Source organism: Lissotriton helveticus, chromosome 12 (assembly GCF_964261635.1).
Source record: "Lissotriton helveticus chromosome 12, aLisHel1.1, whole genome shotgun sequence".
Taxonomy (NCBI): domain Eukaryota; kingdom Metazoa; phylum Chordata; class Amphibia; order Caudata; family Salamandridae; genus Lissotriton; species Lissotriton helveticus.
Window position 1 is genome coordinate 246,241,465 of NC_136073.1, and position 13,901 is coordinate 246,255,365.

Here is a 13,901-nt window from a genome sequence, read left to right on the forward strand (position 1 = left end):
ATTCGGCAGTTTCCCTACAGATGTTGTCAGATAGAGACAGGCAGAAGCCGGGATTCTGTCAAGCACACATCTGCCATGTTCGGCAGTTGGGTACGCCCCAATGCCCCCTCCCCCCCTCCCCCCACCCCCGTGAAGTCCATCTTACCCCATCATCTGTTGGTCATTCATGCAGTGAATCATCAATAAAAGCAAAAACGCAGGAAGGCAACCTATGAATGCAACATTTACCTGATTTTTAACAAAAGGTTCTGAATCCAAGAAACACAAGACACAGGGGATATTTATTTTTCAACATTTAATAGTCTTGGCCTATATGTCTTGTTCCACCACTGGGCATAATATGTATAAATATTTGTTTACATTTCTTAAAGTGGTTCGTCCTTTAAAAAGTTCAAATGTAGTGTGTGCAAATATACATACTGTAAGCATAAATACTATAAGCAGAATAATCAAATGTCTAAACAGGTTCTGCATTGCACAAGAGATATATCGCTACAAAGCCATTTCATAGCTGTCAAAGACCTTTGCCTCTTTCAACCATGGCACCTATGTCTGTTACAACTCTAAACAGAGCAAACAGATTTAAGAAGCAAACTCCCTCATCCAACTAATTTAAAACTGCTGATAATAATGGATTCATGGGATTAAACTGGACCCTCTGATATTGGGAAATCCTCCTCCTTCACATGTTTAGAGCAATAGTTAATGGGAACTGATTGTAACAAGTAAAACATTCATAGATATCCCCAGTTCCCAAATATCCATTATATTCCAGAGATACAAATAGATTATAATTTAGAAAAATACACCTATTTAGTGGCTAATACAGTGCATGGCTCATTTAAGTTCAACATTTGTTTAATCTTGTACTTCCATTGAGAAAATAGCAAAGCTGCGCGACCCGTTTACAGTATTACCCACCAACAAGAAATTGCAAAAGGGTTGACTTCTATAGGTTGAGATTTTAATTACATTTAGAATTTAGTTTGAAAGCATAGTGTAAAGCACAGGGTGTCTATGCTCAGCTCACCATTACAGAAATGAAATGTCCAAATGTTATATTTTTTAAATCTGGGAACATGTAGTGCAGAAGGTACACATTTTCATCCCTAAATTCAGAGGACAGAAAGCAGGATCTTGTAAATCCAGATCCGTGAAGGCAAACACAACTGGCACCGTATGTTAAACACTATTTAATTTGTTATAAACAAAAAGGAAAATATGAATTGCCTATCATGGTCCCTCACATTTATGACTATAGTGCACTTAATTAAATGGACTGTACTTAGAACACAGCTGCAAGCATTACTCCTCCAATGTGCTCTACAGAATGACAGGAATAATTTAGGATATACTAGCTCACTGCATCTGTATTCTACATTAAAAGAAAATGTGCCCTTTTCAGGATGCATTTCGTATGCCAAAAATAAGCTAAAGTACACTCTTTTTAATTTTTCACATGGTAGGGTGACAGAAGAGATAATATCCTTTGAGTGAACAGTGCATATGTTTCATACACACATTTTTGGTCTTGGAATTGTTGGAGATAAACAAATATCATCATTCAAAGTTTGGTGGTGTGGGAGCTCAATAATCATTTGAAGGTGCTCCTGCTACAGCAAACTGATGATTGACCGCTCCATTTAGAGGTGGGGAAACCGCTGATTTTCACCCGGTAGAGTGACTCCATTGGCGCACAATCATCCACCACAGTTCTGCCACAGTCAACCCATCCTAATGTGTGCAGTACTGCGGCTGGATTTTCCAGTGCAAGTTTTCCCTGCTCAGTGCTGCCAAAACAAGACACAGCAGCCTGCATAGAAAATCACCAATGGCCGTGATGCAAAGGACGAAAACATCTTATGTGTGAGCTTTGTTTTTGACTTTGTTTTCAGTAATTAAAAACAAAAAGCTAAGCAGACCACAACAACATGGCGGACCATCACAGAATGGCGGACCACCAAGCACTTAAGATGACGGATTGCCCATCCATTGCACCGGCCAGAGCACTTTTGTCGAAATGACCCCGCCAAGCAGGCAGGGATCTTTAAATGGAGCATGAAGTCCACATTTTTGTGTGGGGAGGAGTGAACCTCTGACCCTAGGGTGGCCTGGCGAGCTGTTCACCCAAAGGCAAATGGGGCATTAAGCATAGATTTTACGCTGCTGCTGTAGTTATGTTCCTACAGTGGTTAGCAGAACCCATCACTGTGCTTTAGAACATATTTATACCTTTGTAAAAACGTTTTTCTTTTACTATTTATTTAAATTGGAACAATTTACGTTAGTCAATGAAAAATAAACCTAGGCACGTTGGTGTAATTACAGTGAAGCCCCAGCGGTACCTCCACTTTATTAAGCTGCCGATGCATAAGTTAGATGATAACATGGATAATAATTTATAGGTGCTGTCAGTAGTGTGTGACAGTATAACAGATGCTAGCAAGAGCCGATATAATACAAAATAAAAGGGTGCAGGATTTGACCATTTAAGAAACTTTCCGCAGATTTAAGGCTCATTCACCTTTTAAATTACATTTGAAATTGTAAAACAAATGTTTAAAACTATGACATTTGCCATCAGATATTTCCTGATTGGTAAAATCCAGGTGTTTAAGGACTAAAACATAGATTTCCGGTAGGATCTCAAAACAGAAGAACATTTATTAACATTAGTCATATATTATTTTAGTTATCATCTTTTATTGGGATTAGCAAGTCCCCAAAAAGTGGTCTGCTATCAGCCAGTTGTCCACGGTGCCTCCTGCCAGTCATTATGGAAACTGAAAACTCTATCCTTTGTATTAGAAACATAGATTCTAACTGTACTGGTCAGTCACTAATAGAAGATAAAGCTTTACATCTTCCTAAGAAACCAGTTTACTTTACATCCTTTCAAGAAACCCATGTTTACCTTCTAAACAGCCCAGATGTAGATGGGTCACAACGGGCACAAGTTGAGACAACCCTCCCCTGGGTACCTTTTTCAAAGCTATCAAAGCAGCTTCATTTAGTGAACTTTAAAAAAAAAAAAGGTTCTGCCTTGTTTCATCTTTGGCCAACCTTGATCCCCCAGTTAGCAGCACACAGTAACCAATGCATTATTGTTTGCAAGAGTGGAATACTGCATTGCTTTCAAGCAGTGAGGAGTACAGAGAGTGCTGAACTGTCTATGGAGAAGGCATAAAGTAACTGATGGACACAACGTGAGCCATGCTTTCTTTCCCTTTGGCTTCCGCAATCCATCAGTACCACCATTAATAAAAGACTAGAACTGATCTGCTCTAATAGAGTGCTTTATAAATGAACAAATTATTGCGCACTGGTGATACCGCCACATGCCCTGCACAACATTCCTGGCACTATCGGTGTCATATTTTACAAGAAACTATTAAGTTGTCTACCTCTGGGTATAAAGTGAACTAGCAGTTTGAATGATGGGATAAAATGGAAAGCATTTCCCTGTGGTTGTTAGTTGATAGATAATGTCAATGGTGGGCTATGAGATATCATTTCAGACTGATTGATACAACTTCACAGTCTGTCTCTCTGACAAAATCTCATGTATGTTGAGAAATTTTCCAAAGTATGTCCTACATTAAGACCAAATGGAACCTTTAGGTCCTTATAGATCTTACCAATAGCATAAGCAAAACCAATAAAAATCCTTTGACATTTCTAATGGCCCTACTATTCGCAACAGTAAAGCCAAATCTTTTGAGATTTGTAACCAGGAGGAAAGTGGGACAGCTCCTATAGGACTTCTTGGATGGGCATGGGTTAACTAAACTGTTTTGTTGAATGGGGTTGGATTTTGAACTTCTACAAATCGTCATTTCCGGATTCACAGTACAGAGACAACGTACACTTGCCATCAGTGCTCTGCTAAGAGGCAAACATTCACATTCTCCTCAGGAGGGTCCACGATTGTATATCTGTTCCATTTTTGGCCTTTAGTAGATCTTCCAACCATGGAGATAATTAGTGCAAATTATTAGTCAAGACAATACAGAGAACAGCCAGTTCTCAACTTACTAACCTTCACATGCTTCATTCAGTTTAAATATGGGACCCTCTCTGATTAAGTATACCATTGAGGCGTTAATGGTAGAATGCTTGTCTTGTTGACTGCTCCAGTGTGCTAATGTGTCCTTGGTGCTTCTTTGAGAACCAGAACAGTCACTGTTCAGAGAAAGAGCGCAAGCATTGCCGTGTAACCCCTTTCCCAAGTAGTTATCTTCCTATGACTAAACTGGCTATATAATAAATAATAAATTACCAGTTCACCTCAAAATATGTACAGGCTTCACAGGTTTTCCAAAGACCCTGAAGTAGTAATTCGCAGCATATTGGGCTTTACAAAAATAAATGTTGGATGCTGACTGAAGAACATACAGAGTCTTGTAGTCACTCTTTCAACTTAGAGAGGTTCTGGGCTTCCAGCCCATCCCTCCTTAAGAAGAGGAACATCTTGCGTAGCTCCTCCTGGATTTTCATCCACTGGCAAGCTCTGGAGTATCGCTACAGCTGTGCTGCGCCTCTGTGAAGAGACTCAACATAGGTCAGTGCACTCAGCAAGGAAGTGAGGCAGTAACCTTCTTCTCCGATTAGGTACCTGAAAAACAAGAGAAAAGGAACTTATGATTGGAAAGAGTGACAGGAGCCTGTGTGATGCACACCTTCATTATGTTATAACATTGACCATCTCCAGCATCCCTACACACTGTCATGATCCCTTGCTCATATCCTTGACTACCCATGGTTCTTACAATTTATATTTTTCAACCGACCCCTAATATATTGCTCACCGCCCTGAGTTACTTATTCTGTCCCCACTCCTCCACCTATGGTGTTCAAGCCAAGGCTAACCATGATACCATTCCACACCACTTTGCTCCACTTCATATTGGCCCAATCTAAGGGTTTACAGCTCCCTTTCTACACCTAATTTTGTATTTATAGACCAGGCATGTTTTCATGTTTATCCACTGCCACAGTCAACTATGGTCTGCGTATTTGATAGCGTATTTGACTGGGGCAGGTCTCTCTCCACTTCACGTAAATCTATGAAGTTCAGACTCCTTCCTGATTCTCTGCTACATCTAACAGGTTGTTTGCTCTACATTTGAAACTCTTGGCTGGCTACTTGACTGCATCACAGCAACCAATAAGCCACAATCTCACCCTCTCAGTCCCAAGAACAGCAAATTATATGCGCCTCCTGGTCACTTTGCTATATTGTGTGGATGGCGACGGTGTGCTACTGAAAAACATTCACAGATTATATTATACGGGAGTCACTAAGCAAAAAAGAGATAGCAAATTCCTGCCTCTGGCTTCTATTACAAAGAGTCATGTCAACAACAGATGAAGAGAAAGAGCAAGAAGGGCAGCGACAATACAGAGATTAACAATGAAAGGAATACAGAGAGGAAAGAGAAAGTGGAAAAGAAAAATTAATGGTAGGAGACAGAGTGAGAGCGACAGAGCAAGAGAGATGAGGAATAAAAGAGCAAAAGTCAGAGACATAAAAAAGCAAGAGGAAACTAAAAGAGCGAGAGGTGAGAGAGCAAAAAAGAGTCAAGGCACAAAAAGCGAGAGAAGAGGCACACGGAGAGACAGAACAAAAACTATGGGAAGCAAGTAAAGGAAAGAAAAAAAGAAAAGCAGAGGACGAGCCAAAGAGAGGCCGAGAGCAAGAAAAAGAAGGAGAGAAAGGAAGGGAATCACCTGTCATAATATTGCCTTAAAACAAGTGTAGCAGACTGTAAATACATCTAGTTCTTGAGCTCAAGCCAAACCCAGAACATAGGTGGAGACTGCAAGTAGGCCATGCTGCCCCCACGTCTCACAATAAAATGTCCACTGATGGAAATGAGCAAAGCACAAACCAACTTTAGATTACAGCTCACATAAAGTGCATTATCACATGGAAAATAGTCCACGAGAGCAAAATTAATTGCAGAACATGGGCGACTTGAGCTGCCTGTTCTACCTATGGTTGATGCCATGCATGGCCCACCTGGTTACCGCATTCCATGGGCCGGATGCACTCAGGGGATTGTCCAGCAGCAACCAAACAAAGAGACACCTGAAACCTACACCAACAAACCAACAAACATTGGACACTAGATCTAACCTCTCTTGATCCCAGTATGGAAAGAAGCAATTTCTAACTGAAGGAACTGAGAGAAATGTGAATTTACCTGTTCTGCTTTTGTAAATGCATATCTGAAAATGTTAGTTTAATAATGAGGCTAAGGGCACCTTATAAATGACTCTATTCAGAATCAATGACAATGAAACATATTTAAATCTAAGTAATGTGTAGGATCATTTAAGATAATTGACCATGGCCTGCTTGGTTGGGTCACAGAAGGAAATCTACAGAGAGTAGGGAGAGTGAGAGGGTTACGATCGAGCTGCATAGCTCCTCAAAATAATTGTCCTATATTCTACTACTGTTTGTGAACTGAACACCACGGTGAGTGAGAGAGAGGGAGAGAGAGAGAGAGATGTGCACACCTGAACAACTACATTATTTCATGTTTCCCCTCAGCACAGCTAGTCTCGTGGTCTTATTCGTTCCTGACACTTATATATAGGTTGTCTTTTTCTTCCGTCCACACTACAGAACATGTCTCTTTCCTGCTCACTTAAAATCGATCCTTTTCACACATTTCACCATACCTCCTCTCATGTCCTACCCACCCTTCCTCCTCTGGCCACATTATTTCACGCCCCTCTTATGTTCTACCTGCCTTCCATCTGACATTCCTCTACTTGACACACATTACTGCATGTCCTCTTCCCGGCACTCTACCTGCCGTTCTTATATGAATGTATGTATTCCTATATGTATGCAGTATTTGCATTGTGCAGACCTTGCCAAATGTCAGCGGAGCGCTGTACAGTGCCAAAGGCAAAAGGGCACTCAATAAACAATTGGAGGGGAAGCTGGGTTCTGAGTTTGGAAGTGGACTATTATTTCTTCTTGATGCAGTGTGTTTTAAAGATCTCTGTCACTTGCTCTTTGCTTAGCTTGAACGGGGTGGTGGCGGCACTGATGGCAAGGGATGCTGTTCCAGTTTATGGATACATAAATGAAAAAGGCATGTTGCCTTGTTTTTAGGTCTTGTCGACCCGAACAGACAGAACAAGCTGTATGGTTGCAAAAGATCTATTATGAACTTATAGACCACCTATTGCTTACCGTTGGCTGTCTTTATTGTCACTCCCACTTGCTTGGTTTTTATTTCATGGCTTGTTTTCCTCCTCCTGCATTTGTCCCTCTCCTGGAGCCTAGTCTCTTTATGATCCTTTTCTTTGGCTGACTGATATCTTTCCACTGCTCACATTTGAGGAGCTATGTTTTTCTTTTTCATTCATTGCTACATGAGAGTGCATCTGTTTTACAGCTCTCTTCCCCGTGTGTCAAATTCACTCCTCAATTACTCGCCCCCCAACCACACCATTGCTCCCCATGTGTTACAGCTTGTTTGTAAGCAGAGCTAGAGGGATATTTTATTCTGGGGTATCACTGAAGGGCAGACAAAAGAGTTGTTTTTGTTTTATCTCATGCATTCCACAAATTGCATGAAAGCACACGGTTTTGCACACAAAAGCTTTTATAGCACAGGGGAAGGCCAATCTCCTGCACTCACTCAGCTAGCATCCGAGGCAGAAGGTGTAGTCAGCATCACACTTGTCCTGGAGGCACACAAATCTGCTCCCTGAACCACCACAGAAGATTAAATGGCTGAATCCAGGGGAAATTAGATTACGCCAAGGCAAGCATTTTCCTTTACATTCTGAAACTTCCCTATTGTTTTGAAATGTTGTTCAGAGCTTCCTGAGCCACCCAAATACCCTTAACCACCCCTAAACCCTACAAATACCTTTACCCACCCATAAACTCTAAAAACACCCGTATGACCCAGTACCCATACCCACACCTTAACCAGATCGATGCTATGCATTTTCCCCTCCTGTGCTGGGATTTGATCATTCCCATGTTTCATGACGAGCTGGGCTCGTCATGAGCGTGCGAGGAGGCTACCTCATGACGAGCCCAGCTCGTCATGAGCGTGGAAGGGGTTAAAACACCCTTACCCTAAAAGGCATATGCATGGTAATGACTTGCGTGGTGGAGGCATGTGTGGTAAAGGCATATCCGTGGTAATGGACACATGGGAATGACAGTCATACATCCCACTGACAGGTAGGATAGGAGGGGGGTGCCAAATCCGGTGGCCTTGTATGTGATGCGGCCTTGGATTCTACTAGTCTACCCTTGCATTTTTTCTCTCTCCTGTGTACAAATGCAAATTTGCCACAGGCTGTCTCACATAATACAAGGAGTCAGTCCATATCAGTTCTGTGATAGGTGGCCATGTCCACATAATTGTAACTGCCACTCCGTAGCTTTTTTGTTTCTAACACAAACTTTTTTGCATTTCCTTGTATACAAAAGGAGTATATCAACTTTTGTCCATACAAAACAGTGACATATTGGCAATCAAGTACATACAAGAATCAAGTATTAAGAATCATTAGTAAAAGACATGTCATGCAAATAGGCTGTATCAAAACCCCAGCTTAACTCCTTCCCCCTTATGAACTAGTAGGTGTCACATGGTTGGTAGTGTAGAGTTGGGGAGACGTGGGTGCGGAAGGGCGTACTTCAGTAGGTAAATGTCGGTGCAGGTCATGACTGCTTGTGGATTCTGGTATAGAGCAATTAGCGGGTAGTAGGAGATCCTCCCGGTATTATGGTAGGGGTAAGAGTGCCATATGTGCAATATGTACCATTGTTTAGGCTAGAGAGCAGTAGCGGTAGGATTGCCCAGACACCGGCACTTGTTCATGTGAACATCAAAGTAGCCCGGGCTGCCTCATGACTTAGGGCTCCGAATCATTAGCTCAAAACCCCTTCAAAAGCACATCCCATTAAATCGATATGTTTTGTTTTATGTAGGTCTCTGTATACTTCTCTCCTCAGAGCCTCACTTTCAGCCAAGCCTCACTGTAAAACTTCCTTCCAACAGCTATCTATCCTAGGGGCCAGAAGAGACTTCCAGCATCTTGTGATCAGCCTTTTAGCCAAGAGCAGAGCTAAACCCACAAAACGCTGTACCAAATTGTGACCTTTGGGACGTGGAGACAGCCCTAGTATGCAATGCTCTAATGTATTCCAACCATGTAGGCCAATGAGGTCTCCTATTACTGCCGATATCCCAACCCAGTAACCAGACAGGGAGGTGCTCGTCCAAAGCATGTGCATCAGATCAGCACCCCGAGAGTGATAGTGTGGACACACTGAGGAGGGCGCAGGGAACATTTTATGGATTCTGTGTGGGGTAAGGTATGCTATTTGTAAGACAGAGAATAGGATACATTTAAACCTCAAATTAAGTGTGATTTTCTTAGGATATTCTATTTAACAAGCCCAACTCCTTATCCGTGAGCTCCCTGGCCAGGTCAGTGTCCCATTTAGTCTTTAAAAAGATGAGTGATGGCACAAGGTGTTGTTGAAGTCTCCGGTTAAGCCATTGCATTAAGTGCCTCCCATGTCCCATAATGTGCAATGCCTGGAGCAATTAGTTGGTTATGGGTTCTGTGGATACTGGTGCCCAATGTTTAAGAACATAGCAGAGGATACTGGCATGTGTAAAAAATAATGTTTCTGGCAACCTGTGAGCCTGCACTGAATCAACATGTGACATACAGGTGCTGTCCACAAACAGTAAACCCACAGTCGTTACCCCCGCCTATTCCAATGGGGCCAGCCTATGCGCCGCCACCATACCTGAGAAGGCGGACAAGCAACAGAGCGGGATATTGGGCGCATTAGGTGCCTGTGTGGTGGAATATTTCAGTGCCGTTTTTCAGCTGAGGAGGGCCGTGCGCAGAGCCACTTCGTAGTTTACCCTACCGTGACCATCATTGTGATATGGGCAGGTCCCATGATTGATAAAGTTCCTTGTGTAAATGGAACTCTTTGTGCTTCAATTCTGTACAACAGTTAGCTCTGTCTGGCAGGCAGTGCACGTGTAGCGCTCTGTGTACCAGGTGCTTCCATTTGTGATCCTGTGTGCTAATAAAATGACTACTCATGTGTAACATGTGGATATTGTGAATTCTCTTGGGTAAGAGTGGGTTCTTTTTGGAATTAAATGATGTAGTTGTTCCCTTTTATGTGTAACAGAAGATCTTTGCACCAGATTATTGGTGACATGGTCTACTCACATCCTCTGTATGTAATTTGAAAGCCTTTAGTACTGTGTGTCACAGACTGGTTTCATAGCCTCTTGTATGAGGCAACCATCATTATGCCCTCTTTGTATTGTAGTAGGTGCGGATGCCATCTTCTTTGTAGGGTGTACACATAGTATATTCCTGTTTACAGTGTTTTCATACTACACTGCATCTAACAAAACGTTGTTGTTGGATCGTCTGTGAGACAGAAGGTCCTCGTGCCACCTTGTTAAAGACAGAAGGTACCCATGCCCTACTTTGCAATGTAGATCATGATGTGCCCATGGATGCATTTAGAAAGCCCTCCTGCTCCCCTCATTGAAATTTAAAAATTGCTGTTGCCTCTTAATAGTGATGCCCTCTCGGATGTGATCTACCTTATTTGTATTAGGGTGTCCTTACACCACCATGCATGTTTGTAAAAAGGCTCTCATGTCATTTTCAATGCTCTTGTGAGTGTGATGTTGGTGCCTCTTGTTAGAGGATCTCCTCATGCCATCTTGTCTGGATTAGGAGTTCTTAATGCCTATGTGAATGTCTGTGTGTCTGTGTGAAGATGCCTTCATGTTCTCTTATGTATGTGAAAAGGTCAAGATGTCCCCTTGTTAGTTAGTGGAGCTGATCATAACATGGTGTGTGTTTGGAGGTCATGGTGCTATCATGAAAGTCAAGATGACCACAGGCCACCTTTCATGGGAGGTTAGTGTGGCCTCTAATGTGTGACAGGGAGCTTTGAAGCATTTAATGCATCTTATTTCAGTTCTTACCCTTCATGGATAAACTCCTCCAGGGCAACACACTCCGACACCAGCTGCGGAAGTTGACTCTTCAGGACCACGTAGGAGAGGATTGGCAAGAGGTCATCGGCACCGCTGTAAGAAGTCAAATGTCACAGCTTAGCTTAGCCTAAGAGTTTCGTGAACAAGGCAATAGGCCTGAAGAGTATGGCTACGCAGGGAGACTGTAAGACGTGTCCTGCTTGCTCCCAGGCAATACAAGTACATCAATATTGTAAAAATAAAAAAACAGAATAGCGATAAAGAAATCTATTAAATAAAAGAAAGCTGTGCTTGCTTTGGGTCAAATGAGAGAAGGACTAGAACACAGAGTTGGACAACTGTATGTGACAACAGCCCACCCCTGAGTTTAACAGTGTTAGTGGTGCAAATTAACGCATACTGCTGTGACTGGAGTTGCACACTTGTATATACACAAACTTTGCTCTGGTGCAAAAAAGCAGCGCAAATCAATTTGAGTAGTCTTTGAAGCTTCTGCAAAAGCGAATAAAGCAAGTAGATTTTACACCAGTCCATCTCACTTGCACTTGGGATAAAATGAAAGACATGCATGTGGAACCTTATATAAAACATGAATCTTTCGTAAATATTTGAAAATGACTAATGGAAATTGTAATATGTCTTTCTCAGGAAACCTTGTAAACGTAAAGACAGATATATTTTTGCTATATTTTGTTACTCGTGTAGTAAAAACTGGGGAAAATCATTTTGCATGGAACCTTGCCCTATCAGAAACGCGGACAAATGGAGAAAATATATTTTCTGCCCTTCCCATAACGTAAACATAGCTAAAATAGAGTCAAAACGGCTGTATCGTGATTTCTCTTATGCAAATACAATTTACTCTACTGCATACTGGAACAGCAGCAAAAATGTTCAATGCAGGGGCCGCTCCTCCGTTGGAGCGGAGGAGCGTCGCCCCACTTGATTGCACCCCAAAGCCCCTGGGCTAATACATAAAATGGTAATTCATAACCATTTTATTTTTCATCTGCCCATCCCAAACATTGTCAGAACAGGGTGGGGTTTGCAGAGTGACAGGAGTAGGTGTGGTCATCAGAGGGCTGCAAATGCACTGTTTAAAGTGGGCTTGTCATTTTGGCAGGCCATCTTGCAACGGCCAGCCACACATGTGCACTTCAAACTCTCAGCCCAGCAGTCTTACGACAGCTGGTTTGAGAGTTGGTGCAGGCTTTCATAGTGCTGCAATGCAGCCTACATGGAGAAGGGCAGAGTGCGTAGGGCTGGTTTGGGTGGCCCCAAGGGGTCGACCAAACAATCTTTGCGCACTCGGGAGTGGGCAGGCACACCACTCCTCCCCTGTCCTGGTTGTAGAGCAGCCAAACCCACCCTCCCGCCTGCAACCAAACATAAAATGGTAATAACTGCAAGTTATTAGCATTTTATGTTTTTGCTACTCTCACTGCGAGAAAGCAGTGGGGCGACGCTCCTCTGTGCTAGTGGAGGAGCCGCCCCTGCCGGGCGCTTTGTAATGCTCGAGTCCCAGCCCCTGGTTATCGGGCACAAGATTGTGGCAGTGTCTCTCTGTGTGAGGAGGCCGGCAGTGGTGGGACACCAGACCCTCTTTATAAGCTCCTTGATGTAATGGATGCTGCAGCGCAGGGTCTGGAAGAAAGCAGCGGTACCGAGCACAGCGGAGGACTCCGGTAATTTTTTAATTATTTCATTTCATTTTGACCCTGCGCCCACTCACCCCTTCCCTTAGACGGCAGCCGCCTCTGATATGTTGTAAATAAATTTGGCCTGTTATATGCACCACTTCTGATCTTTTGAAATAGGGCACTAGAAGCATGCCGCCATCAGTAATGTGCCCTGATGACTGCTTCTTTCAAATGCACAAAGTGTACTTAAAGGGAATGAAGCTGATGCTTTGATGCATGTGACAGCCCAGATGAAGAAGTAATACAATGGTTCTAAAACTGTTTGGACACACTGCACCCCATATGAATGAATGAATGAGTTATTTCTAAAGTGCAACTGTCACTCGAGATTGAGCATCATAGCGCTAAGCTTAGCAGCAGCTATGATCCTTGTATGTGGCCCTGAGAGGATCCATTAAATGAGGGTATAACAAAGAGCATCAGGTGCTTGAAAAAGCTAGGTCTTCAAAGATTTTTCAAATGCAGCTTCTGAATCTAAAAAACTGAGATCTGATGGCAATTGGTTCTACGCTTTAGTACCTAATGCCATGAACATTTTTCCAAGTAAATGGGATGAAATTAAAAAAATGAGGGATTTAATCAAGTTGAAACACATCCCAGCGGCTGCTTGTGGATGGAAGGAGAGTTCAGTGTCAAATTTGACCCCCAGATTCTTTGCTACCTGAACTGTGTCTAGTGGAGAGGGAACTGAGTTAAGCCATCAGAGTATATGAGAAAAGGAATTGAATTTCAATAAAGCACAATTTCCATTTTCTCTGAATTGCATTTAGATAGTTATTGTGCTTCCATATCACATTGGAAAGAACCTTTTAGAAATTCAATTCAGAATCAGTGGAGCCCTTTTCTAATGAAAGGATCAACTGGGTATCATCTGAGTATGAGGTGGTTGCAATTCCATAGGAATCAAACAGGAATATTAGGGGGGCAACATAGATATTAAAAAGTGAAGGGCTAAGGGGCAATCCCTGTGGTACACCTCTAGTGATCAGTTTTCCTGTAGTAGAACATTGTCCTAGAACTACAATTTGTCTCCTATCAGTACGGAAAGCTTTGAACCAGGATAATGCTTTGTGAGAGATCCCTGCATCTTGGATTCGCTGGATAAGGATGTTGTGTGAGATTGTATTGAATGCTGCTGAGCGGTCCAACACTATCAATACTGCAT

At 42.5% G+C, this 13,901-nt stretch overlaps 1 protein-coding gene across 1 annotated transcript in view; it reads right to left on the minus strand.

Annotated features, from left to right (window-relative positions):
• Positions 1-280: 280 nt before the first annotated feature.
• The window catches only part of VPS9D1 (VPS9 domain containing 1), a 287,723-nt gene continuing 274,102 nt past the window's right edge, over positions 281-13,901 (minus strand). Inside the window, exons 14-15 of the mRNA XM_078671009.1 lie at positions 11,025-11,129; positions 281-4,615 (exon numbers count right to left, since the gene is read on the minus strand). Of these exons, the coding sequence (XP_078527135.1) occupies positions 4,522-4,615; positions 11,025-11,129 (199 nt within the window). The 3' untranslated portion in view covers positions 281-4,521. The remainder of the gene's footprint in view (positions 4,616-11,024; positions 11,130-13,901) is intronic.